The sequence below is a fragment of the Convolutriloba macropyga genome, chromosome 10 (assembly GCF_964194025.1).
Source record: "Convolutriloba macropyga chromosome 10, txConMacr16.3, whole genome shotgun sequence".
In the NCBI taxonomy this organism is placed as follows: Eukaryota; Metazoa; Xenacoelomorpha; order Acoela; family Convolutidae; genus Convolutriloba; species Convolutriloba macropyga.
In genome coordinates, this window is record NC_134477.1 from 14015116 (window position 1) to 14042313 (window position 27198).

At 38.4% G+C, this 27198-nt stretch overlaps 2 protein-coding genes across 4 annotated transcripts in view; one reads left to right on the plus strand and one right to left on the minus strand.

The window, feature by feature from the left end:
• LOC142347930 (WD repeat-containing protein 35-like) overlaps nt 1-2736 on the plus strand; it is a 172203-nt gene extending 169467 nt beyond the window's left edge. Inside the window, exon 27 of the mRNA XM_075399095.1 lies at nt 2679-2736. Coding sequence (XP_075255210.1) covers nt 2679-2736 — 58 coding nt within the window. The remainder of the gene's footprint in view (nt 1-2678) is intronic.
• Nucleotides 2737-2932: 196 nt separating this feature from the next.
• LOC142348660 (uncharacterized) overlaps nt 2933-27198 on the minus strand; it is a 70493-nt gene continuing 46227 nt past the window's right edge. The window contains exons 4-6 of one of the 3 annotated variants that reach the window (XM_075400092.1): nt 7726-7741; nt 4768-4941; nt 2933-3917 (exon numbers count right to left, since the gene is read on the minus strand). In XM_075400092.1, the coding sequence (XP_075256207.1) occupies nt 3685-3917; nt 4768-4941; nt 7726-7741 (423 nt within the window). In that variant the 3' untranslated portion in view covers nt 2933-3684. Of the gene's footprint in view, nt 3918-4767; nt 4942-5973; nt 6222-7725; nt 7742-27198 lie in introns of all 3 variants that reach the window. The other 2 variants (XM_075400091.1, XM_075400093.1) reach the window with 2 other exon arrangements.

Here is a 27198-nt window from a genome sequence, read left to right on the forward strand (position 1 = left end):
TACACTTATCATTTATTAAAGCCATTGCATCTCTTCCCTTACCCAACCGTGAACTGCGTTTTCATAATACCGAGTGGACGGATTAATGCTCTTTGCGGTTGTCATTATAGTTTGTAAAGCACTTAAAGGGGACAGACAGTACAGACACTTACCATTACAGAAAAACCCTTAAACCCTGTGTTAAAAACTCTTAAAAATCGTCGTTTTCACCTGGAGAGTTTTGTTCGGTATCGGTACTGAAAAAAATTTGAGTTTGAAAATAATTATAAGTAGTCTTGTGTGTGCGCTGTTTCTTTTACTGGAGAGGATGGCCGAATACATACATAGTTTCTTTTCATCCGAGGACCGACAAGGCAAGCAGGCCATGACTTGCGAGGGATGGCCAAATAAATAGCTTTTGAGGGTTTTTTGATGGGGAATTTTTTTAACCTTTTTAAACCTTAAATTGGATGTTTTGTTTTCGAACCCGTTTATTTTACTGTAGATAAATCCTTTGCCGCCCTTCTGAATTGATCGCAATTTTATATGCGGTTTTTTGCTTGGCCTATTTTTCGTCAATTTTTTTTGACTTTTCGTCCTCAAAAAAGGGATTGAACAGATAACAAACGGAGGGCATTAATTTCTCTTAGAGACTTGCGGCTTACTATAATCTAAGCACGGAATTCACCGAAACGTTTTTGGAGACAATATCATGGTGTGAAGTGCGGTTCTTAGAGTTCTTTAACCCAGCGCGCTCGAACCCCCCTCTCGCCCTCTGTGCCACATCCATGTGCCCCACGCCGCGCTCAACCCACGCACCTTTAATTGAGCTGAAGCTAACTTCTCTAAACAGTAACTCGGTACTGGCAAAGCCAACCTTTCTCGAGTCGTTTGAGAGCGATTTGCCCGACGTTAGTCTGTTATGTTTTTAATTGCTCTTGAACGCAGTTCAAAGCAATTATTGTAAACGTGTGTGTCTTTTTTTATGCAAAATTTTCGCTTGACGGTTTTGACTTTTCGAGTGACTTTTACGCCCTTGACTTTTTGCATTTCGAGTGATCTAAAATTCTCTCTCAATCACAATTTCAAGCAGCTGAACTCAATTGGCGGCAATTTAATACTAAAAGTCAAATGAAAAGTGCGCCGAAACTGATGTCATTTTTTACTTTAAATCTTAATAGTGATATATGTTAACCTCTAATGTGGTTATCTGAAGCCCACTACAGAGCTTCTTAGTCCCATTTAGGCTACCCCCCCCCCCCCCCGACTGAAGCAGGCTGCAATTGATTAGAGCTCCCACTAGTCGTTCAAGAGCAATTCCTCCGACGTTTAGTCGGTTATGTTCTTATTATTAGTCGCTGTCAGCCTCTCAACGGCAATTTTTTGGCACTCGCCTTTTTTACAATTCAAAGAATTTGAATTGTTTTGGTGCGCTGTCTTTTTTAAGATCTGTTTACGCTTTGTCGTCTTAACTCTTAGTCGCATTTTTGACAGGTCTCATTGGTTGATGAAAAGGCTTCAATTAAAGTTAGTCATTTCAGTTCATAGCTATTACTTTTTGTGGCTTATGCGCTTGTTCCTTTAAAAAAAAATTTTTTTTAGTTTTGTTAGTATTTGTTGTACTTATTGCTGTCTTATCACTTGATCTTATTGATAAGAGGTCCCAACGGCGGTCATTGCGGACTCAAGTAATTGATGTAATTGTATCCTTCAGAAGCTGTTGCATTCTATGACTTTTATACTAAGTGTTTTTAAAAAGTTTCAGCGAGTTTATTCAATTTTTGGTTATTTTTTCAGCACTTGTCGTGCTATGTTTTTTAATTCGCTTTACCTTTTGATCACGTTTTTCGTTTTACATAAGTCACGATTTTCACGCTTGACTTCTGTCTTATTTCACTCACTCTTTCAAATGAATGGACTTTAAAATAAATTCTTTCACTTATTGAATTACGTAAAATAGTGAATACGATCAAAGTCAAAAGATCAAAATTAAAAGAATCGGGATGAACATATAAAGCCCGGACATTAAGTCATAATGCATTAGTTTATCGAAGTTCATTAAAGCGATTGCTAGCTGGTATTAGTATTGTGCTTATTATATAGCCTTCAGTTTAGAAGCTGACTTAAGTGTAATTTTAGAATTTAAACGAGTATGCAGAGTTTACAAACTGAATAAGACCACTTTGACACTTAAAAAAAATCTGTCAATATCTGTCTGTTATTTTTTCTTTTTAATAGCCGCCGTCAGCCTCTCAAACGGCTATTATTTAGGCGCTCTCCTTTTTATTCGGTTTACCTTTTGATCACGTTTTTCGTTTTACATAAGTCATGATTTTCACGTTTTACTTCTGACTTACTTCACTCACTGTTTCAACTGAATGGATTTTAATTTCTTTCATGCATTGAATTACGCAATATAGTGAATACTGTCAAAGTCAAAAGATCAAAATCAAAAGAGACGGTATAAACCGATAAAGCCCCGTCATTAAAAATTAGGTTGTCAGAGTTCATTAGTATTTGCTAGCTGATATCGGTATTAAGCTTAGTAGCTTTCAGTTTAGAAGCTGAATTAAGCATAGTTTTAGAATCTAACTGAAACTGCACGCCAAATTAGAACACTTTTTGACATCGTCAACGGCGGATTTTTTCCGGCAATCTGCCAGCTATGTTTGCAAATAAATTTTTGAAAAAATTCTTAGGTGTCCGTTATGCCACATGGAACCAATGACTAGTGCCCAACAGACGACAGCCAGGTGATTCTCAAGATCTGCTAGGATACAGCTCTTGAAGATGCTATTTGAATACTTACGAGAAGGAGATGCAACGAATTGGGAATATGGTGGTTTCGAATAAACTTCACACAAATTTCGAAGCTCAATAAAGGCTCAGATGTCAATGAAAAGTTATTAGAAAACTGAACTTGTGTAATACAGATAAATACTGAAGTGTAATACATATAAATTGTGTTTAGTTCTGATTGGTGCAAATGTAAACTTGTACAATAGTTTCCTTATCTCGTGTATTTATCCATTATCGCCCCATATCATTTTGCCAAGTGATTGTGCCATAATTGTACATATGTTGATAATACAGACCACAAGCTCTAAATGATCAATGTTGATGCAGCAATCGAATTTTTATATCTCTTTTTGTTCCTGCGAAAAGCTGACAGTAGACATAGCTCTGGACTAGGACTATTCTGTTTAGGACTATTCTGTCTGAGACTGTTTTGATTGCATCCGTTTTCTGCATCTCCAATCAAAACCTCCAAACTTTTTAAAAATGGGTGAAGTTATATCTTTGCTTCGAGGCTCCATTTTATTCGAAAAGCTGCATCGCAGGCATCTCTGCTAATAGTTGAACACTGGGAATGCGTTGAATTTTTTTCACTACGTATGTGGTCTGCGCTTTGTCGAAAATTGAATGTCTTTTCAAAACTTTTCTACTAATCTGCTTTTTTTGTACACTGCGAAAAAAAAATGCGCCTGATTTTTATAGATTGGACACGCAATTTATTTTTACAAAAATAATAAAATTTGATAAAATCTGATAATTTGATAATCTGAATTTTATCTGAATTTGATAAGTAAAATTTGATCAATGGAATCAGAGTTTGTTCTCAGAAGCTTGTGCAGACAAAGTTCTGTTAAATGGGATAAGGGAACAGTTGCACAGGTTGTTTGGAATGAGTTTTTGGTCCTGATTTCACTTGGACTGCAAAATCCGCTTTCCAAATGCATGCAGCCTCTCAATTGCCAAACTGAAGGTAGCCATGAATCCAACCAGAGACCAGTAACTCCCTATTCTGACCTCTTTCGACTCCAAAAAGTGATCGGCTAGATAGTACACCTCAATTTGCGTGAAGAATTCAGAACCTGAGGAGGTTTGGGAGGTTGAGGCTTTCAAATGGGTATTGTAAATTGTTGCCTCTGTTTCCCCTGAAAATTGAAAAAGAGTATCAAACCAGTTCTATTATTCAAAGACCTCTGAAACTTTCAGAAAGGAAATTTTACCTCTGACAATAACAGAAAAATTCGACTTCTAAAAACTTGATGAAGAAAATTTGACTTGTGAAAATAATGAATTCACGAAATAATTTGGTTTATGCATGTTACATCTGTTCACACGACAGTTTACTTCAGCTAGAACATTTAGCACCTTATGGAACAAAATGTACCTGGAATAGAATTTTATGGGCATGAGTTTCCAGATGTATTTGGGTCGCGCATTGGGGGGGGGGGGGTACTCAGGCTAAAAGTTTAATAATTGAAGTAGGGTGACGATTAGTCTGCATTCAGTATTATAACGTAAATCGAAACTACCCTTTGATGTGCTTTTTGAGTACCTCATTTAAAAACCGCTTTCACTAGGAACAAAGATATTCAAAACCTTACGTAGTTTTATCATGTACTAAAGTTTTTCAATGTTTTTCAAAAAGCAGTATCTTCAGGGGCTAATTAATACTTCTATTTTGGGTGACTGTCTGTTTTCTGTAACTGAAAATTTTGGTTATAGCCAAACTATACAGACTCTGGAACAATTCTGATCAGACCATACAGGCTCTGGAAAAAGGCTCTCTCCAGATTATACAGACCATAACTCCAGTCTAGACTGCTTTAATCCCACCGAGCAGAATATGGATGGGAAAGTTATCAGAATCTCCAGACCGTAGACTTGCTAACAGACTCTGTCCCTGGACCGCACATTACCCCCCCCCCATGTGCGACCTATATCTGTTCAGAGCTGGTGGGGATTGCGGACCTCAACCTGGCTACCAAAATGACTAACCATATTCCAAGTATATCTCTTTGATAAGCTCTACTCTGTTTCGATGTCCACTCTTCAACAAATACACGGGTCGATTGAACAACGGGCTGGCCGTTTCCTCAAAATCCACAGCCAGAATTTCATCGATTAGTCTATCCAGTCCAATTGAAAATGGTATCAGCCTGATTGGCAGCACTAAACAAGCAATGTTTTTTTCTCAAAAGCGCGGCAATCTAAAATTTCTAACCATTGCAATTCGGTGGTGGTGCACGTGTACATGTGACAGGAAAATCATCTTAACGGTGAACAGACAAAACAGTCGCGGACAAAACAGTCCCAAGAAAACAGTCCCAGACATAGTCCGAACTAAAGATAGAGTCAAACATGTGCACATCAATTCAGAAAGAAACCCCCTTAAGGTATTCATATGATTGTATTTCTTTGAACAAAAATTAAGCTTATTACAGCATAGTTTTTGACAAATAATGTATTTTTAGACAGATTTTTGGTTTAGTCCTAATTCATATCAATTAAAAACAATGCATTCAGAAGCTTACTTTATAGATTATGTTCGTTAATTGTTTGTAGATTATATTCACAATTGTTTCAATATTTTATTTGGGACTAGTTTGTCTGGGACTGTTTTATCTGTTTTATTGGGACTGTTTTGTCTGGGAATATTTTGCAATTTGGGACTGTTTTGTCTGGGACTGTTTTGTCCGGACACGGTCTTAACAATTATCTATAATTCTAATAGAAATTTATAAACCAAATGATTTTAGTTTGCCTGCATCTTGTGCAGCATCCATTTTTCTGTAAATTGTTCAAACCCCGGTAGCTGGTTTTTTTTTGTAGTGTCCCTCATGGCTAGTGGGTACCTCTTTTTGCAGTAACCTTTTGAGCTTTAAATTGCTATTAAACAAAGTTAATAGCGATTATTTGGGTTCTATTGCAAGTTTCCAAGGCGATTTTTCGCTTGATCGTTTTTTGGTTTGACGGATTTATTTAATTTTTGTCCTCAGAAACGAAACAACTGGTTTAGCCCGTGGTTGATTCATGAGTGAAAGTGTATGCTTCACCGAATCTGTTGAGGGGGCTTAATTTTGAGGCAGCTTTTTTTACCACGTCCTAACCCCATCTCCCCCATCACCACTTTTTTGCTCAGTAGGATTAACAAAACCGACAAAAGAAAAAAGTATCAAAAACTTTGCATAGATGAAAAATTACCAGAATCGTTGACATGATTGCACCGAATCTGAAGGTAGTTAGAATGTGACAAATTCCCAGGTACTTCGTAGAAAATAAGGGGTACCTGTGTCGAAACTGAATAGAATCGAGCGTGATCTGTGGGGTCTAAAGTGTACGAAAGTTGCATTAACTTGCACTCTTCTTGAAATTTTCGGTCGTTTGTATTTTTCAAGCTGCAGACACAAAAATCACCAATATTGAAAATTTTTCGCTCTTTTTGTATGTTGCTGAAATACATAGTCAAAACAACCCCCGAGTCACCGATAAAATTATTGGATTCCAAGTATTTTATTTGTGTTTGATAAATTGATTGTTGCTCGATTATTGTTTTAATATCCATGGCTAAAAGAATTCCTAGTAATGCCCCAATTGTTATAACCAAGCCAAGTTTCACAAGAAAAATTAATCTTATCATCTCTGAAAAAATTATAAATAATTGAGATAAACAGGTTGTTTGAAAAAGGGCATGGATCTTAAGAGATAATCATAACTTATACAAAAAGGCAGCGCGAAATTTCATAAATTTTCAATGCATCATAAAATGTAATAAAATTTCCTAATAGCGAAAATTATTTCCTCACGAACAAATAATTGGCACTGCGAACTTCTATTTGAAAAAACACCTGTCCTAATAAGTAATAAATAATAGAAACTATGGCAGTAGTCCTGTTATGAAACAAAATAATTGAGTGCTTCAAAATATTCTTAAACAAAAGGAGAAAAAATATGGGTGACTAAACTTTGCTACAAACTTGCCAACTTCACATATTAAACATTTTGCGATGGGTAAAAGTTGAACAATAGGAGGTATTTAGTACCAATATTGTTTCCATTACAGATGTTATTTTTGACTCTCAGAACCTTTATAGCTTTGTCTAGTCAGTTTAAGTGATATGAAATTATAATGAATGTGAAACTGAACTAAATTAACTTTAATTTAAGTCTCAGTTATATCAATTTTATTACAATCCGAAGTATTTGCTACAGTACAAAGTATTTAGATTGTATTGGTGCGCTTGTCTTTTTTAAAGATCTCTTCACACTTTTCATTTTTTTTCGGCTCCTTCACGTCATTGTGAGGTAAAAATAGTGGTGGTTTTACTCATGCTGAAGTAGTTAAGGGAATAGGAAAAGAAAAAAGAGTGTGATGAAGTGTGATGGAGCGAAGTGTGTGTTTTTTTTCAAAACCACCTTTAAACTGGAGAACGAAATTCAAGTTTGAAAAATTTTCGGTTTTTTGCGTGTGATTTTTCAGGTGCGACAGTTTTAATGCTTTCAGCGTTTTTTCTCATGAAACCTATCCAAGCTATGCGAATGTCCAAATATTACCCCCCTTTTGACCCAATTCTGTTGTACTATCGTTTGGTATCATTAAAGACGAGCCTTATTGTTAGCTCAAGCGTAAAAAAATGAAACCAACTAATCGTTAAGGCCAAGCTCATTAAATAAATAATCTTTCAATTTCAAATTAAACACTAGAATTGGAATAGCATCACAAACGAATTTCAATACTACATTATATCCCAGCCAGATTAGCATATTTATTAACCATTATTAGAACGCTATTATTATTCATGACGCCAAACTCAAATTGCAACACGAAATCGAACTACGCCACTACCACCAAATCATATTTACGACGTATTCACAATTACAAAGTATTGAGCTCAATTGAAGTATCAGACATCGAATTTGGTATGCCAATTTCAGTGAATTTTGCAATACTCATACCAATTCCGAGACGTAGCTGTCAACAGTTAAGAATTGATATGTAAAGCACTATAAATAGAGTTTCCGCACCTATCAAAAATCAATTGATACTCGTTATTTTCATCATATTAACATAAAATACCGTGCATGTTGAAGCACAATTTTTCAGCGGTAAATAATTTGTTACTGTGTCTTGTTTCCGTATGTACAGCACAACTTAACTTTGACTACTTCAAAAGTGAATTAACTTTGATATTCTCAATCTTTGCTTCTGAGGAACAAAGTTCTCTAACAAAAGAATGTTAGCGCCACTTCAAATCAGCTACAAATTCCACCAGACAGCAAGAAGTAACGTTTGATACTGAAAAAACTTAGAATTTGTCAAAACTCAAAAATGGTCAAAACTGAAAAATGTTACAAGCTGGGACCGAAAAAATGTACACCCCCCCCCCCGATTTTGGACGGCAGAACTCGAGCAAACCAAGGTTATGGCACACGATTAGGGTTACCTCTAAGCTACTCATGGACCCAATGAATGTTATTGCATCAGACCCACAAGTGTGTTTATTAGCACTTACATGGTGCAAAGTTTTTCGATAATTTGTAATTTATTGTTATATTTCTTAAGTTGTTTATTTTATGATACTTATGATGACCATTAAAGGTAAAATACCGTACAATCGAGGCATTTAGAGTCACGTAATAACCATCCGTGTTTATGTCAACAAAAGTAAATAGTGCAGTAATTTGACATTTACTATGTAAGCAATGACCTCAATCATTTTCTTGATTAACCAATCAGAAACAAGTAATGATGTTGTTATAAATGATAAATATTTGAATATTTAGTTCAACCCAATTTTTTGATTAGTGAAACCGAATTGTATTTAGAACCATTAGAAACAATTATACAGGCAGTTGGCTCTCAGATTGACTAAAGTTTGATTCTTTAACAACTTAGACTTTTTTGCTAAGTTTTGCTAGACCTTAAGATTTTGCGAGTTCTAAGTTAGCTAAGTTGATTTGACGAGAAGTTAGAAACAATACTAGCTACTGGCTGAAGCCTTACAAACTTCAGCACGAGATTGAACATAGACTATCACTAAGTATTTTCTTAACTTCAATCAACAAAATTAAAGTTACTGTTCTTTATTACGTGTGACTAATTATTTCTGCAAGATTTTAGTCAATCGAACCCTGCGAAGAACCAGAGTTGCGTTAAACTCGAGAACCAGGCTGTGATATATCGATTGCGCTGATATTCTTGAGCAGCCGCAACATTTGGTCCGCCGACCCGGACATCAACCACAACACGAACAGCAACGAATCTTCGATTCAATTGAGTGGACCAGAACGAAATCTTTACGATGGCTGGAAGGCCCTGATAGACATTGGACAACCACTGACTACAAGATGTCAGGCCAACTCAAGAAGCTAGAAAGTGAGCAAGCTGAATTGCTCAACACATTTGACAGACACCTTACTGATGTGAAAAGTCAATTGGCTCAGAGAAAAACAGTATCCGCAAAAAAAGCATATCAATGTTTCTTCGAAACTTACGATGAACTCGAGGAGAACAGAAAACAGCAGAGGTTACTATTAAAACGAAAGTATTTTGAAATTTTCGACAGCAACACAAAGCGTATCTTAGAAAAAAAAGTAAAGTTTTCCGATGGGTAGTTGAAAAAAAGCCCTTTCTCCGAGACATTGAAAGTTTCCGCACAGAAGTCTTTGACTGTCAGAAAGACACTTTGCGGCTCTACACAATGTTGAAAAAAGTGAATCTTTTTACAGAGAAGCAGCGAAATTGGAAGAGGAGTTGGGATCAGAAAATTTAGACGACTCCCGTAAGCAAGCTTTGCTCAGTAAACTGGAATAGCTAGTAACGAAATTCGACTCAAGTCACGCAGCAATTATACAAAGAGTGAATTTGGAGTTCACTGCGGATTGGTTGACAACTTTAATCAACAATAAAATTTATTTCCAAGACCTACTAAAACAATATCAGCAAACCGCAGAGAGTGGAAACCAAACATCGTTAGTTTCATCCACATCAGCTGGTGATGAAGACCCAAACAAAACTGCAATTGATACAGGAAATGGAGAGATAGAAAACGCCAATGGGAACGTGGAGGTCTCTTACAGGCATTCTGCTACACACGGAAGCAGAAAACAACCCAGTATCGCCAACTCGCGATGGTCGAGAAGGCGACAGATGGATGAAATGGAGCTCGAAAACCTAAGAGCTATGAAAGAAACAGAGCAACGACTGCGAGATCCGCAGTTGGTGTTAGAGCAGGAGCGTGAAGAAATATGACTTCGTCGCCAGCAAGAAAAATTACGGTTACAACAACTACAACAGCAGCGAGAAAAAGAACTACAACAACAGCAACGAGAACAAGAGTTACACCAACAACAAGAACAGAAATTACGTCTAAAGATCCAACAACCAGAAGACAAACTGCGTCTTCGACAGCAGGAGCGAGTTGAAAACGAAAGAAAGAAAGCAGGGGCCGAAGAAGAACAAAGACGTCTGAAATTCGAGCTGACCAAAAGAAGCTCAAGCACATCTGGATCAGTGGCAGATGAAATGGAAAGTGTTGGATGACAAAATCATAAAAGAACGGCCCGGTTGGCAGAATCAGTGGCTCAAAAGTCTGTACCTAGACGGCCACTATCTCCAAACATTGTCATCGACCCTCCAACGAATGTCATACAGGACAGAGTTGACAAACGTTTCACCAGCTACCCGAAAACTACCCCGCAATTCCACCCGGGTGAAGGACTTTTCTCAAAGCAACTGACAGAACCGAGCATTCTCAGGAAACCAGAAATCCGTAAATCAATTAGAGTAACGGTCACACCAGCGCCGTTGACACGGACGACGTTTCAGCAGCAGGGAACGTCAGCAGTTCAAGACAGAAAAAGGAGTCAGAGTCCCATTAACAAATCTCAAAACAGGTCTGCCGGGATCAAAAACAGGAGCACAATGAGTCAAACCACTCCTCAAGTCATTTAGCAACCAGTACCAAGCAGTGGTGCCAGTGGCTCGCCAAAACTAAAACTGACTGAGTTTTCAGGAGATTCACTGGAGTGGCCAGAGTGGTCAAGTCTTTTTGACGTTGTTGTTCATCAAAATTCAATCAGCGATACGGAAAAGATGCGATACCCGCAGACCAGTCTAACGGGTCAAGCAAAAGCAGCAATATCGGGAATGGGATTCAACTCACAATCATACTATCATGCTTAGAATATACTCTGTGAGAAGTATGGCAGATCAGATGTCATTGTCAACGCAAAATTCAAGATTATACATAATCATCCTCCAGTTTGGCATGACGATTCTACGAGCATCGCCAAATTTGCAAATGTGGTTACAAATGTGGTAAACACTTTGACTTAACTTGGATACACATCCGACCTAGAATCAGAAGGAGGGATAAGTTCAAAAACGAGAAAACTTTCGCTGCTGAAAGAACAGTGAGAGAACAGTGCTTGCAGTATATACAAGATCGTCGAATACTGAGACGCAACCTGGTTGTTTTCAAAGAAAGGCTTGCCTCCAAAGCAGTAATTCATGAGAACTTGTTAGCACAGACAAGCTCGTCGTTTTTGACAGAAATAAATTTCAAAGCCGTGATAAACTGAAGACGAGTACCTTTGCTTCAAACGCTGAAGCGTCAAGCAAACCGAAGAATTTTGAATGTCCCTTCAAAGATGGACAACACCCTATTTGGACGTGTGAAAAATTCAAATCACTGGAAGTAAATGAACGACGAGAACATGTTCAGAAATTCCGACTGTGTTTCAAATGTTTGAGACCTGGTCACATGTCGAAGGACTGCAAAAGCAGGACTTGTACTGTACCCAGCTGTGGAAGGCGACACAACAGGTTTTTGCACAGCGACTTACCGAAGAAGGATACTACAAAGAATGTCTCAGATGCTACAATGGCAGTAGCAACTAACATCACCTAAGGAGGACTCCCAGTTGTGCGATTAAAGCTGACAAACAGAGACCTAAGCATGAATTTACTAGCAATGTGTGAATCAGGATCCTGGATTTCATTTGTGGACACGTCAGTGGTGTCTAAATTTCAATTCCAATGTCGAAAGGCGTGCCTATCAGTAGCAGGGATCCACGGCTCACAAGATGTCAAGACTGAAATATTGCCGATAGCTGTTTCAGCGCATGAGAAGTCTCGACCATTGACAACAGTACAGTTCTATTTGCACGAGAAACTGAAGTTGGCTGTCCAGATTGTGGACCTGCAAGAATTGAAAGTCCGTTACCCACATCTGGGGAACTTGCCAAATCAGAGCTACAATCTAAACGATGTTAGAGTGATTCTTGGACAAGACTGTTACGACATTCATCGCCCTTTCGAATTCAAGAAGTCAGAAGATAAAGCTGCACCATGAGCAGTGAAGTAAAAGATTGGCTGGGCCTTAAGTGGTCCGCTACCAGCGAAGCGGGCAGCAACTCTTGCCACAACAGCAACTTCAATTGCAGATGTCAAACTAGCAAACCAGTTGAGTAAGTGGTGGGATATCGAAACCTGCGCTTCAAACTGCGATGTCACCAATCATTCAAAAGAAGAGCAACGAGCAATCAAGATGTTGGAGCAAACAACACGATTCAACCGCGAAAGGTCCCAAGTAGGGCTTCTGTGGCGCAAGGACGAAATGAAGTTATTAAACAACTTCTACTCTGCTATGGGGCAACTCAAGTCCATAGAAAGGCGCCTGCAGAAAAACGAAACGCTAAAGAAACACTACCAAGAAACCATTGACAGGGATGTCAATGGTGGATACGTTCGGAAAGTTGATTAAGCTGAACTGAATGAAACCAAAGACAAACTGCAATGGTTTTTAACACATCGTCCCGTCATAAACCCGCACAAAACAGAGAAAGTCAGAAAAGTGTGTAAAGCAGCAGGAAAATAACAACGTGTAGCCCTAAACGACAAACTTTTATCTGGACCAGACCTTCTGCAGAGTTTGATCGGAATTATTTTTCGCTTCCGAGGACACCAAATAGCTTTATCAGCTGACATAGAAGCAATGTTTCTTCAAGTTGCTGTCCCAAGCGATGACAGCCATTGTTTACGATTTTCTCTGGCGAGAAGATCCAGAGCAGAATATAGAAGTCCACGAGTGCACACGACATGTTTTTGGGGCTAAAAGCTCACCCACATGTGCAAATTACGCTTTGCACCGAAAGGCGAAAGATAATGCAGACAACGACGAAAGTCTCGTCAGAACGGTTCAGCGAAACATCTACAAGGACGACTTCCTAAAGTCAGTCAGAATCCCTCTAGAAGCAATTGAAATCTACCAGAAAGTCAAAGACATCCTCATTAAAGGTGGATTCAATTTGACGAAATGGATAACAAGTGACGATGAAGTCAAGTCACAGATCCCAAAGACAGACAGGTCAACGAAAATTGTGAAAACTCTCGAAGCAGAACCACAATCATCTTCCTTCCCAGGACTCAACGGGAATGTGGACACAGACAGTCTTATTGTCTGTCGTGGAACTGAGCAAGAAGTTCCAGCAAAAACAACTCAGAGACTTGTCCTATCCTTTGTCTCAGCAGTGTTCGACCCCCTTTGGATATGTTCACCCTTCACGATAAAAATGCTGTTCCTACTCAAAAACATTTGGGCAGAAATGTGGCAAGCAAGGGACAAGGAGTTGTCAGCAGAACACTCAAAACTGTTCAGTGATTGGTGCTCTGAGTGTTCAAACTTGTGACTACACTTTTTCACAGACGCGTCAGAAGAAACGATGTGCATTGTGGCATATCTGCGAGACGAGGCGACGTTGAAACTCACCCATGTGATAGGAAAACGCCGTGTGGCACCCAACGGACACATGACAATACCGAAGTTAGAACTTCAAGCTGCAGTTTACGAAGTTCGTTTCAGAAAGCAGATACTCAGCGAACATGATGTCAAAATTGACAAAATCTATCATTGGACCGACTCATCAGCAGTGCTACAGTGGCTACAAGCAGCGCACAAGAAACAACAAGTGTTTGTTGCGAACAGAGCAGCGGAAATACTAGAAAACTCATCGATGGATCAATGGAGACACGTCAAAGGTGTCGAAAACTCTGCCGACATCGGAACGCGAGGAATGTCCATCGAAGGCCTCAAGGAGTCCGGCTAAACGGGTCGGTATGACTACAGCGGAGTGAAGATAACTGACTAAAGCCATGGTGTCAAGAGAACGGATTCGAATCTGTGCAAGTTACCAGTACTGTAGCAACAAAAACAAAACTAGACACACTATTTGACTGGAGACGATACAGTACTTTCAACAGAATTAGAAACTTCATTGCTTACTGCATGAGGTTCAAGACGAAGCAGAAAGGACCCCTCAAAGTAGACAAAATTCATCAAGCAAAACAAATACTGTTTCAATTTGTTCAAAACGAAAGCTTCCCGAATGTTTCAAAGTCAATACCAAACATCAAAGAAATCTCAAAAACTTTAAACTTCGCCAAATTGTCAGCCTTTATAGAGAAAAATGGAACAATTAGAGTGAAAGGCCGACTGAAGCATTCAAACCTTGACTACAATGCAAAACATCCAATATTGTCAACCGCGAAACATCCAGTTGTACAACTTCTGTTGGAGAAAGCACATCGAGAAAACCTACATGAGGGCACAGAATACGTGAGAAACATGCTTCAAGAAGAGTACTGGATCATCGGATTGAGAAATGCATTAAGAAAAATCAGGTCGAGATAAATCAAATGCAGACACAGAAACGATGCAACCCAATCCATCCACCGATTGCAGACCTACCCCGAGAACGACTTGATGAGCATGTGTTCCCATTCACCCATACCGGAGTCGAATACTTCGGACCCGCTGAAATCAAGTCCCTATGACGTACCATGAAGAAACGGAGCTGCCTCTTCACTTGTCTAACAACGAAAGCAGTTCACACCGAAGTTGCACACCTCATTGGACACCGAGTCATGTCTAGTTGCATTTACAAGATTCATTGCAAGACCTGGCTACCCGAACACCATCATCAGTGACAAAGGAACAAACTTCGTTGGAGCAGCCAATGAGCTGAAAGCATTCATGAAAGAGTGGGGAAAAGCTGAGATTGAAAGTGACTCAGCACAGAAAAAGATTGTTTTGAAATTCAATCCTCCCGCAGCTCCTCACTTTGGTGGAATCTGGGAAAGACTGGTTCAAAGTCTTGATTGCAATCTGGGACAACCGAAGCCTCACCGACGAGTTACTAAGCGCAACAATGTGTCGTGTGGAACAAACACTCAACGCAAGACCTCTGACAGCAGTAAGTGACGACCCCGAAGATTTGACAGCACTCACAACAAATCATTTCTTGCTAGGACGAGAGAACGCGAGTGCACCATTCATGCTATCCAGTGAACACTACCACGACCTGAGAAAGTCTTTCAAAACGGCTCAAGCATATGCCGACATGATCTGGAAAAGATGGACACGTGAATACCTTCCACGATGGAACCAGAGATCGAATTGGTCAAAAGAACTTGTGCGACACCTGAAAGAAGGCGAGTTAGTATGGCTAGTAGATGACTATGTGAAACGCTGTGAATACAAATTGGGACAAATCATTGAGATCTTTACTGTAAACGATGGTGTTGTGAGATCAGCGAGAGTCAAAATGGCACATGGAGAGCTAAACCGGCCAGTCGTGAAGTTAGCGCCAGTATTTTACGATGGTGTTTCGAGATCGAAAACAGAGCTGGCGATGTTAGCGCCACTTCAAATCAGCTGAAAATGTCGTCAGACAACAAGAATTAGCGCTTGAAACTGAAAAAACTTAGAATTTGTCAAAAATGGTCGAAACTGAAAAATTTTACAAGTTGTTTTTACCGAAAATCTGTACACCCCCGATTTTTGGAAGGCAAAGCCCGAGCAACCCGAGGTTATGGCACACGGTTAGGGTTATCTCTAAGTTACTCATGGACCCAACGACCGTTACTGCATCAGACCCACAAGTGTGGCTATTAGCACTTATATGGTGCAAAATTGGCTTTTTTCGATACTTTGTTAATTTTTGTTAAATTTCTTAAGTTGTTTATTTTATGATACTTTAGATGATCATTAAATGTCAAATATCGTACATCCGAGGCATTTAGAGTCACGTAATAACCATCCGTGTTTATGTCAACCAAAGTAAACAGTGCAGTAATTTGACATTTACCATGTAAACAATGACCTCAATCATTTTCTTGATTAACCAATCAGAAACAAGTAATGATGTTGTTATAAATGATAAATATTTAATTATTTAGTTCAACCCAATCCAATTGTTTGATTAGTGAAACCGAATTGTATTTAGAACCATTAGAAACATTATACAGAGCAGTTGGCTCTCAGATTGACTAAAATTTGATTCTTTAACAACTTTAGTCTTTTTTTTTAAGTTTTGCTAGATCTTAAGTTCTTGCGAGTTCAAAGTTAGTTGAGCTTATTTGATGAGAAGTTAACAAAAATACTAGCTACTGGATGAAACCTTACAAATTTCAGCACGAGATTGAACATAGACTATCACTAAGGATTTTCTTAACTTCAATCAACAAAATTAAAGTTACAGTTCTTTAATACGTCTGAGCGAATAATTATTTCTGCGAGATTGTTAGTCATTCGAACACCGTGGAGAACCAGGCCGGCGTAAAACTCGAGAACCAGGCTGTGATATATCGGTTCCATTGAGATTCTTGAGCAGCCGCAACATAGAAATCTTTTCCGAAGTAGAAATTCCGGTTTACATACTGGCTTTAACGAATCCTAGCAGAATTTCATTAATCAACTTTATGGGAAATTGCGTGTTCGAAATAAAACACAAACGACTATTATCAAAACTTCATATATGGTTTATTCCAAAAGCTCCCCTAAAAGAGTAACAAATTGGATATGGAAATTTTGTGACCTAATCAAAAGCTAAGGTAATTTTCTAGAGTTGGCCTTGGGTGATTTTGAGTTTTGTATTTTCGACTCGAATTATAAACCAATAGTGATGCTAAGTTTTTTATTTTTCAATTTGAAATAGTTTGGCTTTATGAGCAAAAAACAGTTGAACTGCAAGACAGAACGGTTAATTTTTGGAATAATCGAGCATGAAGTAATACAACAGTAATCTTTAGTGCATATGATAATACAGTTCAAAAAGTTAACTGAAATAGGTTAACTGATATCCGATCACATTTGAAACCACTAAAAAGAACTGGGCGTTCTTAAGTTTTCCTTGTCAGTTACGTTACAGTAGAGCAGCCGTTACATTTGGTCAGCCGACAAGTGATAAGCGAGGATATTATTATGGTATTTGGTCCACCTACTTATACCATGGAAAGATCCGTCGGTAGGTGTGATCTTTTATTGAAAATTAGAATAAGTGTTGGAGCCTACAAAAGACCGGTCTTGAATCTCGCTCCTGTACTACAAATTGGAAAGCTATTGTCACAATAAAAAACAGGGTTGGTGACGTTGTATCCTGTTTTAATAAATAATCGAATGCATTCACCGGGAATTTGAAAAATGAATTTAATCAAAACTGAGTCAATTTGTTCACGTTTGTCAAGATATTTAGGTACTTTTGTTAGAACGTGATTAAAGAGCCTGAAGTGGAAAATAACCTCAAACTCAATAAACCTTACTTTTATCAATCAGGCATTACCGCATATTCACAAATTACAAAAATTGTCTTATTCGACCAATCAAGACCTAATGGAGCATGAGATAACGAAATTCGTATGACCGTTTCAATGTTAATCATACCAATGGGAAAACGCAATGCACCATATGAAGTAGACCGAGCTGCAAGTCAGAAAATTCAGAAGTTTTTTCAAAACATAGATATCAATAATCAGTCACGTACATAATTTGACAGGTAAAATTTTGTCACCGACAATAGAAATAGAGCTTGAAAACTATAAAAATCAGTTGAAAACAGCAATTTTTGTAATACTTTGTTAACATTTAGTGCTCATTGAAGCACTGTTGATGAGCCGTATGTTACTTGTAAATGGAAATGAGCTTTGTGATGGTGTAGCTTTAACTTTACGTTCGACTAACTGAAAAAAGAAATGACTTTGAAATTTAATTATCTTTAATTTGGGAAAAAAGTAAAAGGAAGTTTAATAAGTAGAGCTGTAAAATATATAAACTTTTCATTCTTGTCCCTTTCATTAACTTTTGCAAAGTTGACTCCAGTCTCTCGATTGTAAACCTGAGAAGTTGTTCAGAAAAGATTACAATTCTTCTTTTTTCGCATTTTCTATATATTTATATATAATTTGAAAAATATAAACACCAGGCCAACGATATGGTTTATGTTGCAGTGCTGACAATTACTTCTAAGAACGGGCATACTCAACGCCCTTAACACCTAAATTATTAGCTGCTAAGCAATAACGGTCTAGGAGTTGACAAAGGAAAACCTGTCATTGCGAATTCAGTGAATAATTGAACTTTAAACTGTTTTGAATTTTTTAAGAGAAGGAATTGGTTATTCAGCAAAACTGAAAGATTAGGTATTTTACGTGCTGCATTATTTAGGTAGCAATTGCTAAAATGGAAATCTAGACTATAACAGAAAAAAAACAGTTCAAAAATTTTAGCTGGAAAAACGTTATAACCGATCAGATCCGAAACCGCTGCAACAAACTGAGCGGTGTAGTGCTTTCCCTGCAAGTGATAGGAGAGCAGCCTTTACATTTGATCTCTCAAACCGGACAGAGTGCACCAACCGAAAAAATTTGAGCGAATCAACAACGAAACGCCCGCGATGAAAATTGAAACGTGCAATTCATTGAAGAAATTGAATTGCGAACACCATTTTAAGAAAAAAAAGACAAGAAAAAACGGACGGCAACCAGGTGAATCAAGTGAAATAAAATAATCTGTACAATATCATTGTGGCACCAGTCAGCACGAAACATACGACAAGAAGTATCAATGGCAGTGAAAGAATTTAACAATAAATGAAGCCTTGGCGACAATATAACTGAAGACTCAGGTCAAGCCCCAAACTAAAAAGTTTTCCAGTGTTCACTTCCGGAAAGGGAAAACTCTAAACTATTGCAGCGCCGGAACAAACTTGCACCATACCTAGCAAACTTTTGTAGAGAATCTAGATCACGCGAGGGAGTTCAAAGCTATTTCGGACATTCATTGGCTTGCATGAATAAACAAAGGCGGGCAAATAGCAATGAAAGCAGAGCAATTTAACCTGAATCAAACAATGAACGAGAATGAGTTTGATGATAACGACACAACGCGCAATTCAGTTGCTCAAATGATATAAAAGGGAGCAGCATCAATTGGCCGATATACGGAAAACGTTTCGGAAACATCTTTAGTGAATCAAAAACATGTAGGACGTATTAACAAAATTGATATCGATTTTAAAACTGTAACTGTACGAGGTACTGTTTAAACCAAGACAACTGGAGCTAAAAATGCAAATGATCAAGCTCGAAACAAAACATCAGGAAACAACTAGAAAAACAGCTAGAGCGCAAAGAGAATCGTATTAGAAATTTGTGATGCTCGCTGCGAGTCAAACAATGGGCAGCCGAAATCACCCATCAGCTGGACTATGAAAAAAAAGAGCTCTCGGCTTGCGCAAGTAGAATTGATAACCTTTTAACGGCGATAAGATCGGGAGCTTGCTTTGAGGAAACAGCTGAACTGGACAGGCATAGTATCCTCTCTAGGTATTAAATTTCGTTCATCAAGTAATGAAGACCGGAAGCCTACTCAAGGGTTGGTTTACTATACATCAGTGAATATTTAGGTAGCAACAACCTACCACGGCTGAGGTTAAACAATGTAAATGGAAATTATTGTGACTGCGGGGTAGTTTAGTATGTTCCTTGCTAAACGAGAAGAGTAAAACCAATTCAGCAAAATCTGGAAAGTGGTTTTCTGGAGGTCTGGAGGTTTTGGAATTAACATTTTGTAAACCTCATATCATCAACGAGGTATAGCTGGAAAATTTCCGCAAAGAAAGTCCAATAAAGCCTCACGTCTCATAAGTTATCGTCAATTTCTCAGAAATTGTTTCTATTTTTTGACCGTTCTATAGCGTACAGACAAGTTGGTCATCAGCAGTAAAGCTCAACATTGTGTTTGCCAGTTGATAAACTACCTGATGTTCTGAAAGCTAGGTGGTGCTTCTAAGATCTGATTAGTCTTAAAAACTGGCAGTTTACGATGCCATTCGCAAATGAAAAGCATTTTAGGTCTTAGTGGAGTTCGAAAAAAGGACAAAGAAACGCGAATTGAGAGGAACATTTTTGAAAACATCGATCTTCCGTGCAAAAAAAGTGAAAAAAGGTCGCTGCTTGCTAGTTGATCGCCGTCACAAAATCTGAAGCCATCAATTATTCAGAAACATGTGTGTGAATTGTCGCTACACAGCAGCGAGGAAGCAAGGCTTATGTAACAGATTTCTGGCTTAAGGATTTGCAAACAAAGATTGTAAATTCAATGCGTGCGGTATAAAGGAGTTAGTAAGAGGAACAACCCATTTTTGCTTTCAGAAAACGATGTGGATGAGGGCAATCAGGCATTCAACGTAAGCGCACCAACAATCAACCAGAGTAAGGAAAATACGAGTTTTCGTCAGATCGTTCTTGTAGCCTAAGAGAGCACTGCCGACAAGTGGAACGCATGTTTTCCTCGACAGTTTATTAACTGTTTCATTGGTCGATTAAAGTGTGCAGGAGCCGCTAAAAGGTTAAAGGACTGAAGATGCGCTCAAAATTGCTTGGTTGCAGGAAAAGAATAATCTGAAGACTGAAAAGATTCCTCTCAAAATAAAGGAACTGCATTTAGAAGTGCATTCAAATGAAGGGTCTGCACATACATCAGTCTGATTGAGAAAAAAAACTAAGAACCCATTAAGTTTTTTCCAAACCAAAGCTTCAGCTTGATGGAAGTAGGAATAATCCTTGGTCAGGATGAGGTCAGTAAGATAGGAACAAAAAGTGAACCTTTCGCCGTCGTAACAGTGATAGTATGGGTTGTCAGTGGACCCATGACCAGCAAAAGAGGACAAAATCTTCGTCGTGTTTCTGTGACAGAAGATGTGAAAGTGGCTGCTAATACCCAAATTTGGTAGCAAATAGCAAATAATGTTTCCAAGGTCAGCGTCGTAAATCCGTCAAAGAAAGAACTGCAGGTACCAAAGATGCTAGAAATTACGACAAATTTAGAGACAAGCGGTAAAATGTGGGATTGTTGTGTAGGAATCACAGCCAAACCAGACGAACAACTAAAACTTAGCTTTGGGTCAATTTACTCATTGGAGCGAATATTCCAACGGGAACGACATCTCAAAGGTTGATAAAGATGTGTAATAGAGATTTGTTAAAGAACTGGAAGACTGCAAAATGAACCCTGGGAACAAATAGTATTTGCCACACCATCGAATACCAAAAACCCGGATAAGCCTTGTGTTTGCAGAGCTGCGACAAATCACCAAAAGTATGGCTAAACGACAAGCTACTAGCAGGACGTGATCTACTACATGGTTTTCTTGGATCTATTTTCAGAAATCGCGAAGGATGATTGGCCCTAACAGCTGAAATCGAATAAATTTTTCTGCAGGGGCATTTTCCCGAGCAGTATTATTGCTTGAAGTTTCAATGACAATCAAGAATTGACAAACTTGTCCAAATATACGTATATCCGCGTCATGTATTTAGAGCTAGGAGTTCTGTTTCTAATTTCCAAAGTATGGTCTCACGCAACTGGGTCTCGATAATGAGTAAATGTATCCAATCGCCGCAAAAGCAAAACAAAACAACTTTTACGTGGACAATTTCCTCGAAAACTCTTGAACAAAAACTTTAGAACAATTCTTTGGAAACGATATGACAAATCATTAAATTTAGATTAAAGATTTTAAAAGTTAAATGCTTTTGGCTCATTACAAACGGGCAGCACATTTAATCAGTCCCAAAGTGCGCAGCAGGAGTCACCCATTAGCTGGACTCTGGAGAAAAAAGACGTCCGGGATTTCGCAAGTGGAATTGACAACCTTTTATCGCCAGTAAGATCACGAGCTCGCTTTGAGGGAACACCTGAACTGAACGGGCATGGCATCGTAAGTAATGAAGACCGGAAGCCTACTCAAGGATTGATTTAATATACACCAGCGGATATTTAGGTAGCAACAACTTACCACGGCTGAGGTTAAACAATGTAAATGGAAATTATTGTGACTGCGGGGTAGTTTAGTATGTTCCTTGCTAAACGAGAAGAGTAAAACCAATTCAGCAAAATCTGGAAAGTGGTTTTCTGGAGGTCTGGAGGTTTTGGAATTAACATTTTGTAAACCTCATATCATCAACGAGGTATAGCTGGAAAATTTCCGCAAAGAAAGTCCAATAAAGCCTCACGTCTCATAAGTTATCGTCAATTTCTCAGAAATTGTTTCTATTTTTTGACCGTTCTATAGCGTACAGACAAGTTGGTCATCAGCAGTAAAGCTCAACATTGTGTTTGCCAGTTGATAAACTACCTGATGTTCTGAAAGCTAGGTGGTGCTTCTAAGATCTGATTAGTCTTAAAAACTGGCAGTTTACGATGCCATTCGCAAATGAAAAGCATTTTAGGTCTTAGTGGAGTTCGAAAAAAGGACAAAGAAACGCGAATTGAGAGGAACATTTTTGAAAACATCGATCTTCCGTGCAAAAAAAGTGAAAAAAGGTCGCTGCTTGCTAGTTGATCGCCGTCACAAAATCTGAAGCCATCAATTATTCAGAAACATGTGTGTGAATTGTCGCTACACAGCAGCGAGGAAGCAAGGCTTATGTAACAGATTTCTGGCTTAAGGATTTGCAAACAAAGATTGTAAATTCAATGCGTGCGGTATAAAGGAGTTAGTAAGAGGAACAACCCATTTTTGCTTTCAGAAAACGATGTGGATGAGGGCAATCAGGCATTCAACGTAAGCGCACCAACAATCAACCAGAGTAAGGAAAATACGAGTTTTCGTCAGATCGTTCTTGTAGCCTAAGAGAGCACTGCCGACAAGTGGAACGCATGTTTTCCTCGACAGTTTATTAACTGTTTCATTGGTCGATTAAAGTGTGCAGGAGCCGCTAAAAGGTTAAAGGACTGAAGATGCGCTCAAAATTGCTTGGTTGCAGGAAAAGAATAATCTGAAGACTGAAAAGATTCCTCTCAAAATAAAGGAACTGCATTTAGAAGTGCATTCAAATGAAGGGTCTGCACATACATCAGTCTGATTGAGAAAAAAAACTAAGAACCCATTAAGTTTTTTCCAAACCAAAGCTTCAGCTTGATGGAAGTAGGAATAATCCTTGGTCAGGATGAGGTCAGTAAGATAGGAACAAAAAGTGAACCTTTCGCCGTCGTAACAGTGATAGTATGGGTTGTCAGTGGACCCATGACCAGCAAAAGAGGACAAAATCTTCGTCGTGTTTCTGTGACAGAAGATGTGAAAGTGGCTGCTAATACCCAAATTTGGTAGCAAATAGCAAATAATGTTTCCAAGGTCAGCGTCGTAAATCCGTCAAAGAAAGAACTGCAGGTACCAAAGATGCTAGAAATTACGACAAATTTAGAGACAAGCGGTAAAATGTGGGATTGTTGTGTAGGAATCACAGCCAAACCAGACGAACAACTAAAACTTAGCTTTGGGTCAATTTACTCATTGGAGCGAATATTCCAACGGGAACGACATCTCAAAGGTTGATAAAGATGTGTAATAGAGATTTGTTAAAGAACTGGAAGACTGCAAAATGAACCCTGGGAACAAATAGTATTTGCCACACCATCGAATACCAAAAACCCGGATAAGCCTTGTGTTTGCAGAGCTGCGACAAATCACCAAAAGTATGGCTAAACGACAAGCTACTAGCAGGACGTGATCTACTACATGGTTTTCTTGGATCTATTTTCAGAAATCGCGAAGGATGATTGGCCCTAACAGCTGAAATCGAATAAATTTTTCTGCAGGGGCATTTTCCCGAGCAGTATTATTGCTTGAAGTTTCAATGACAATCAAGAATTGACAAACTTGTCCAAATATACGTATATCCGCGTCATGTATTTAGAGCTAGGAGTTCTGTTTCTAATTTCCACAAAGTATGGTCTCACGCAACTGGGTCTCGATAATGAGTAAATGTATCCAATCGCCGCAAAAGCAAAACAAAACAACTTTTACGTGGACAATTTCCTCGAAAACTCTTGAACAAAAACTTTAGAACAATTCTTTGGAAACGATATGACAAATCATTAAATTTAGATTAAAGATTTTAAAAGTTAAATGCTTTTGGCTCATTACAAACGGGCAGCACATTTAATCAGTCCCAAAGTGCGCAGCAGGAGTCACCCATTAGCTGGACTCTGGAGAAAAAAGACGTCCGGGATTTCGCAAGTGGAATTGACAACCTTTTATCGCCAGTAAGATCACGAGCTCGCTTTGAGGGAACACCTGAACTGAACGGGCATGGCATCGTAAGTAATGAAGACCGGAAGCCTACTCAAGGATTGATTTAATATACACCAGCGGATATTTAGGTAGCAACAACTTACCACGGCTGAGGTTGAACAATGTAAATGGAATTCCCTGTGACTGCGGGGTAATCTAGTATGTTCCTTGCTAAAAGAGAAGCGCAAAACCAATTCAGCAATATGTGGAAAGTGGTTTTCTGGAGGTCTGGAGATTTCGGAATTACCACTTTGTAACCCTCATGTCATCATCGAGGTATAGCTGGAAAATCCACAAGGCATGTCCAATGAAGCCTCAAGTTTCATCAGTTATCGTCAATTTCTCAGTCATTGTTTCTATTTTTTAACCTTTCTATAGCGTACAGACAAGTTGTTCATCAGCAGCCAAGCTCAACTTTGTGTTTGCCAGTTAAACTACCTGAAGTTCGGAAAGATAGGCGGCTAAGATCTGATTAGTCTTAAAAGCATGCAGTTTACGATGGCATTCGCGCTTGAAAGGTATTTTAGGTCTTTGTGGAGTTCGAAAAAAAGAACAAAAAACGCGAATAGAGGGGAACATTTTTGAAAAAATCGATCTTCTGTGCGAAATGAAACGTGAAGAAAGGTCGCTAGCTGCTATTTGATCGCTCTCACAAAATTTGAAGCCATCAATTATTCAGAAACATGTGTGTGAAATGTCGGTAGACAGCAGCGAGGAATTAAGGCTTATTTAACGGATTTCTGGTTTAAGGACTTGCAAACAAAGATTGTAAAATCAATGCGTGCGGTATAATTGATTTAGTAAGAAGAGCAACCCATTGTTGCTTTTAGAAAAAGAAGTGGACTAGGGCAATCAGGCATTCAACGTAAGCTCACCAACAATCAACCAGAGTAACGAAAATACGAGCTTTCATCAAATCGTTCTTGTCGCCGTAGAGTGCAGTGCCGACAAATGACGCATGTTATTCTCTACAAGTTTATCAAATGTTTCATTCGTCGATTAAAGTGTGCAGGAGCCGCTAAAAGTTTAAAGGACTGAAGATGCGCTCAAAATTGCTTGGTTGCAGGAAAAGAATAATCTGAAGACTGAAAAGATTCCTCTCAAAATAAAGGAACTGCTTTTAGAAGTGCATTCAAATGAAGCGTCTGCACACATATCAGTCTCATTGAGAAAAAAATACGATAGCAGTAAGTTGAAGTAAGGCTTCAACCAATTAAGTTTTTCCCAAACAAAAGCTTCAACTTGATGGAAGTTGGAATAATCCTTGGTCAGGATGTGGTCAGCAAGATAGGAACAAGAAGTGAACCTTTCGCCGTTGTAACAGTGATAGTATGGGTAGTCAGTGGACCCATGACCAGCAATAGAAGACATAATCGTTGTCTTTTTTCTTTGAAAGAAGATGCGAAACTGGATGCTAATAACCAGAGCTGGTAGCAAATAGCAAATTCTGTTTCTAATGTCAGCGTCGTAAATCCGTCAAAGAAAAAATTGCAGGTACTAAAGATGCTGGAAATTACGACAAATTTAGAGGCAAGCGGTAAAAAGTGAGAATGCTTCGTAGGAACCACAGCCAAACCTGACGAACAACTACAACTTAGCCTTGAGTCATATTACGAAAGATTTCAAAGGAAACAACATTGAACGGTTGATAATTATATGTAATAGGGATTTGTTAAAGTACTGGAACACTCCGAAATGAACCTTTGTGAACAAACAGTATTTGCCATACGATGCAATGTCAAAAACCCGGATGAACCTTGTGTTTGCAGAGCTGCGTTCAATCACAAAAAAAGTATGGCTGAAAGACAAGCTACTAGCAGGTCGTGATCTACTATATGGTTTTCTTGGATCTTTTTTCAGAATTCGAGAAGGACTTGTTGCCCTAGCAGCTGAAATCAAATAAATTTTTCTGCAGGGGCAATTTCTTGAGCCGTATTATTGCTTGAAGTTTCAATGGCGTTCAAGAAATGACAAGTTTGTCCAAATATACGTATATCCGCGTCATGTATTTAGAGCTAGGAGTTCTCTTTCTAAATACCACAAAGTATGGTCTCACGCAACTGGGTTTCGATAATGAGTAAATGTACACAATCGCCGCAAAAACAATATAAAACAACTTCTACGGGACAATTTCCTCGAAAACTTTTGAACGAAAACTCTAGAACAATTCGTTGGAAACGATAAGTCAAATCATTATATTTAGATTAAAGATTTTCAAAAATAAATGCTTCTAGCTCATTACAAACGGGCAGCCAATTTAATTCAAAAATAATCGCAAATTTGAGCCCAAATAACTTCAGAAACTTAAAATTTTGCTTGCATTATCTCTATATTATCAGAAAAGAAAACTAGAAAACGAAACATTGGGTTGTCTTATTTCTTCTTGCTTTTTTTCGGTTTAGAGTTTTCACCACAGACCATCTTAAGTGAAATTTCTGTGCTGAATATTGAGCTTTACTCTACATTAATAACAATTGCACTGTTACTGTAGGTCCTGATTTCTTTTTTGGCTAGAACATAGAACGTGCAGCGAAGTTTTGCAATTGCTTAACAGTTTGTTGCTCAGCATCGTCTTTTTCAAAGCTTATGATAAGAGATAACGACAACCTGTCGAATTGAAAGGTAGCTCAGTGAATTTAGGGCCTAATTGCCCAATGCACTTAACGATTTACGTTTAAGTACAATAAACAAGTACTGATTAACGATTAAAGTCAATCAACAAATTACTGCTTTTTTGTTTGATTTCATTACAGATAATTTTTGATTGAGATAATTTCTCCATTATCAGTAATGCAAACAAACCTGGACAATTTAAAAAAAAGATAGAACGGAAGCACTCAAGTATTTTTGTGGAAAGAAATATTGGTAACTTGACCAACTACGAAAAAACTCATTAAACGCTTTTAGAAAAAAATGAGAACCTTATGATTGTGTCATGAAATGCGTGGCAGTAATGGAAAATTCAAGGTTTTTGAAAAAGTTAGCGCAAGATTTTTTTCAGTCAAAACTACCGTT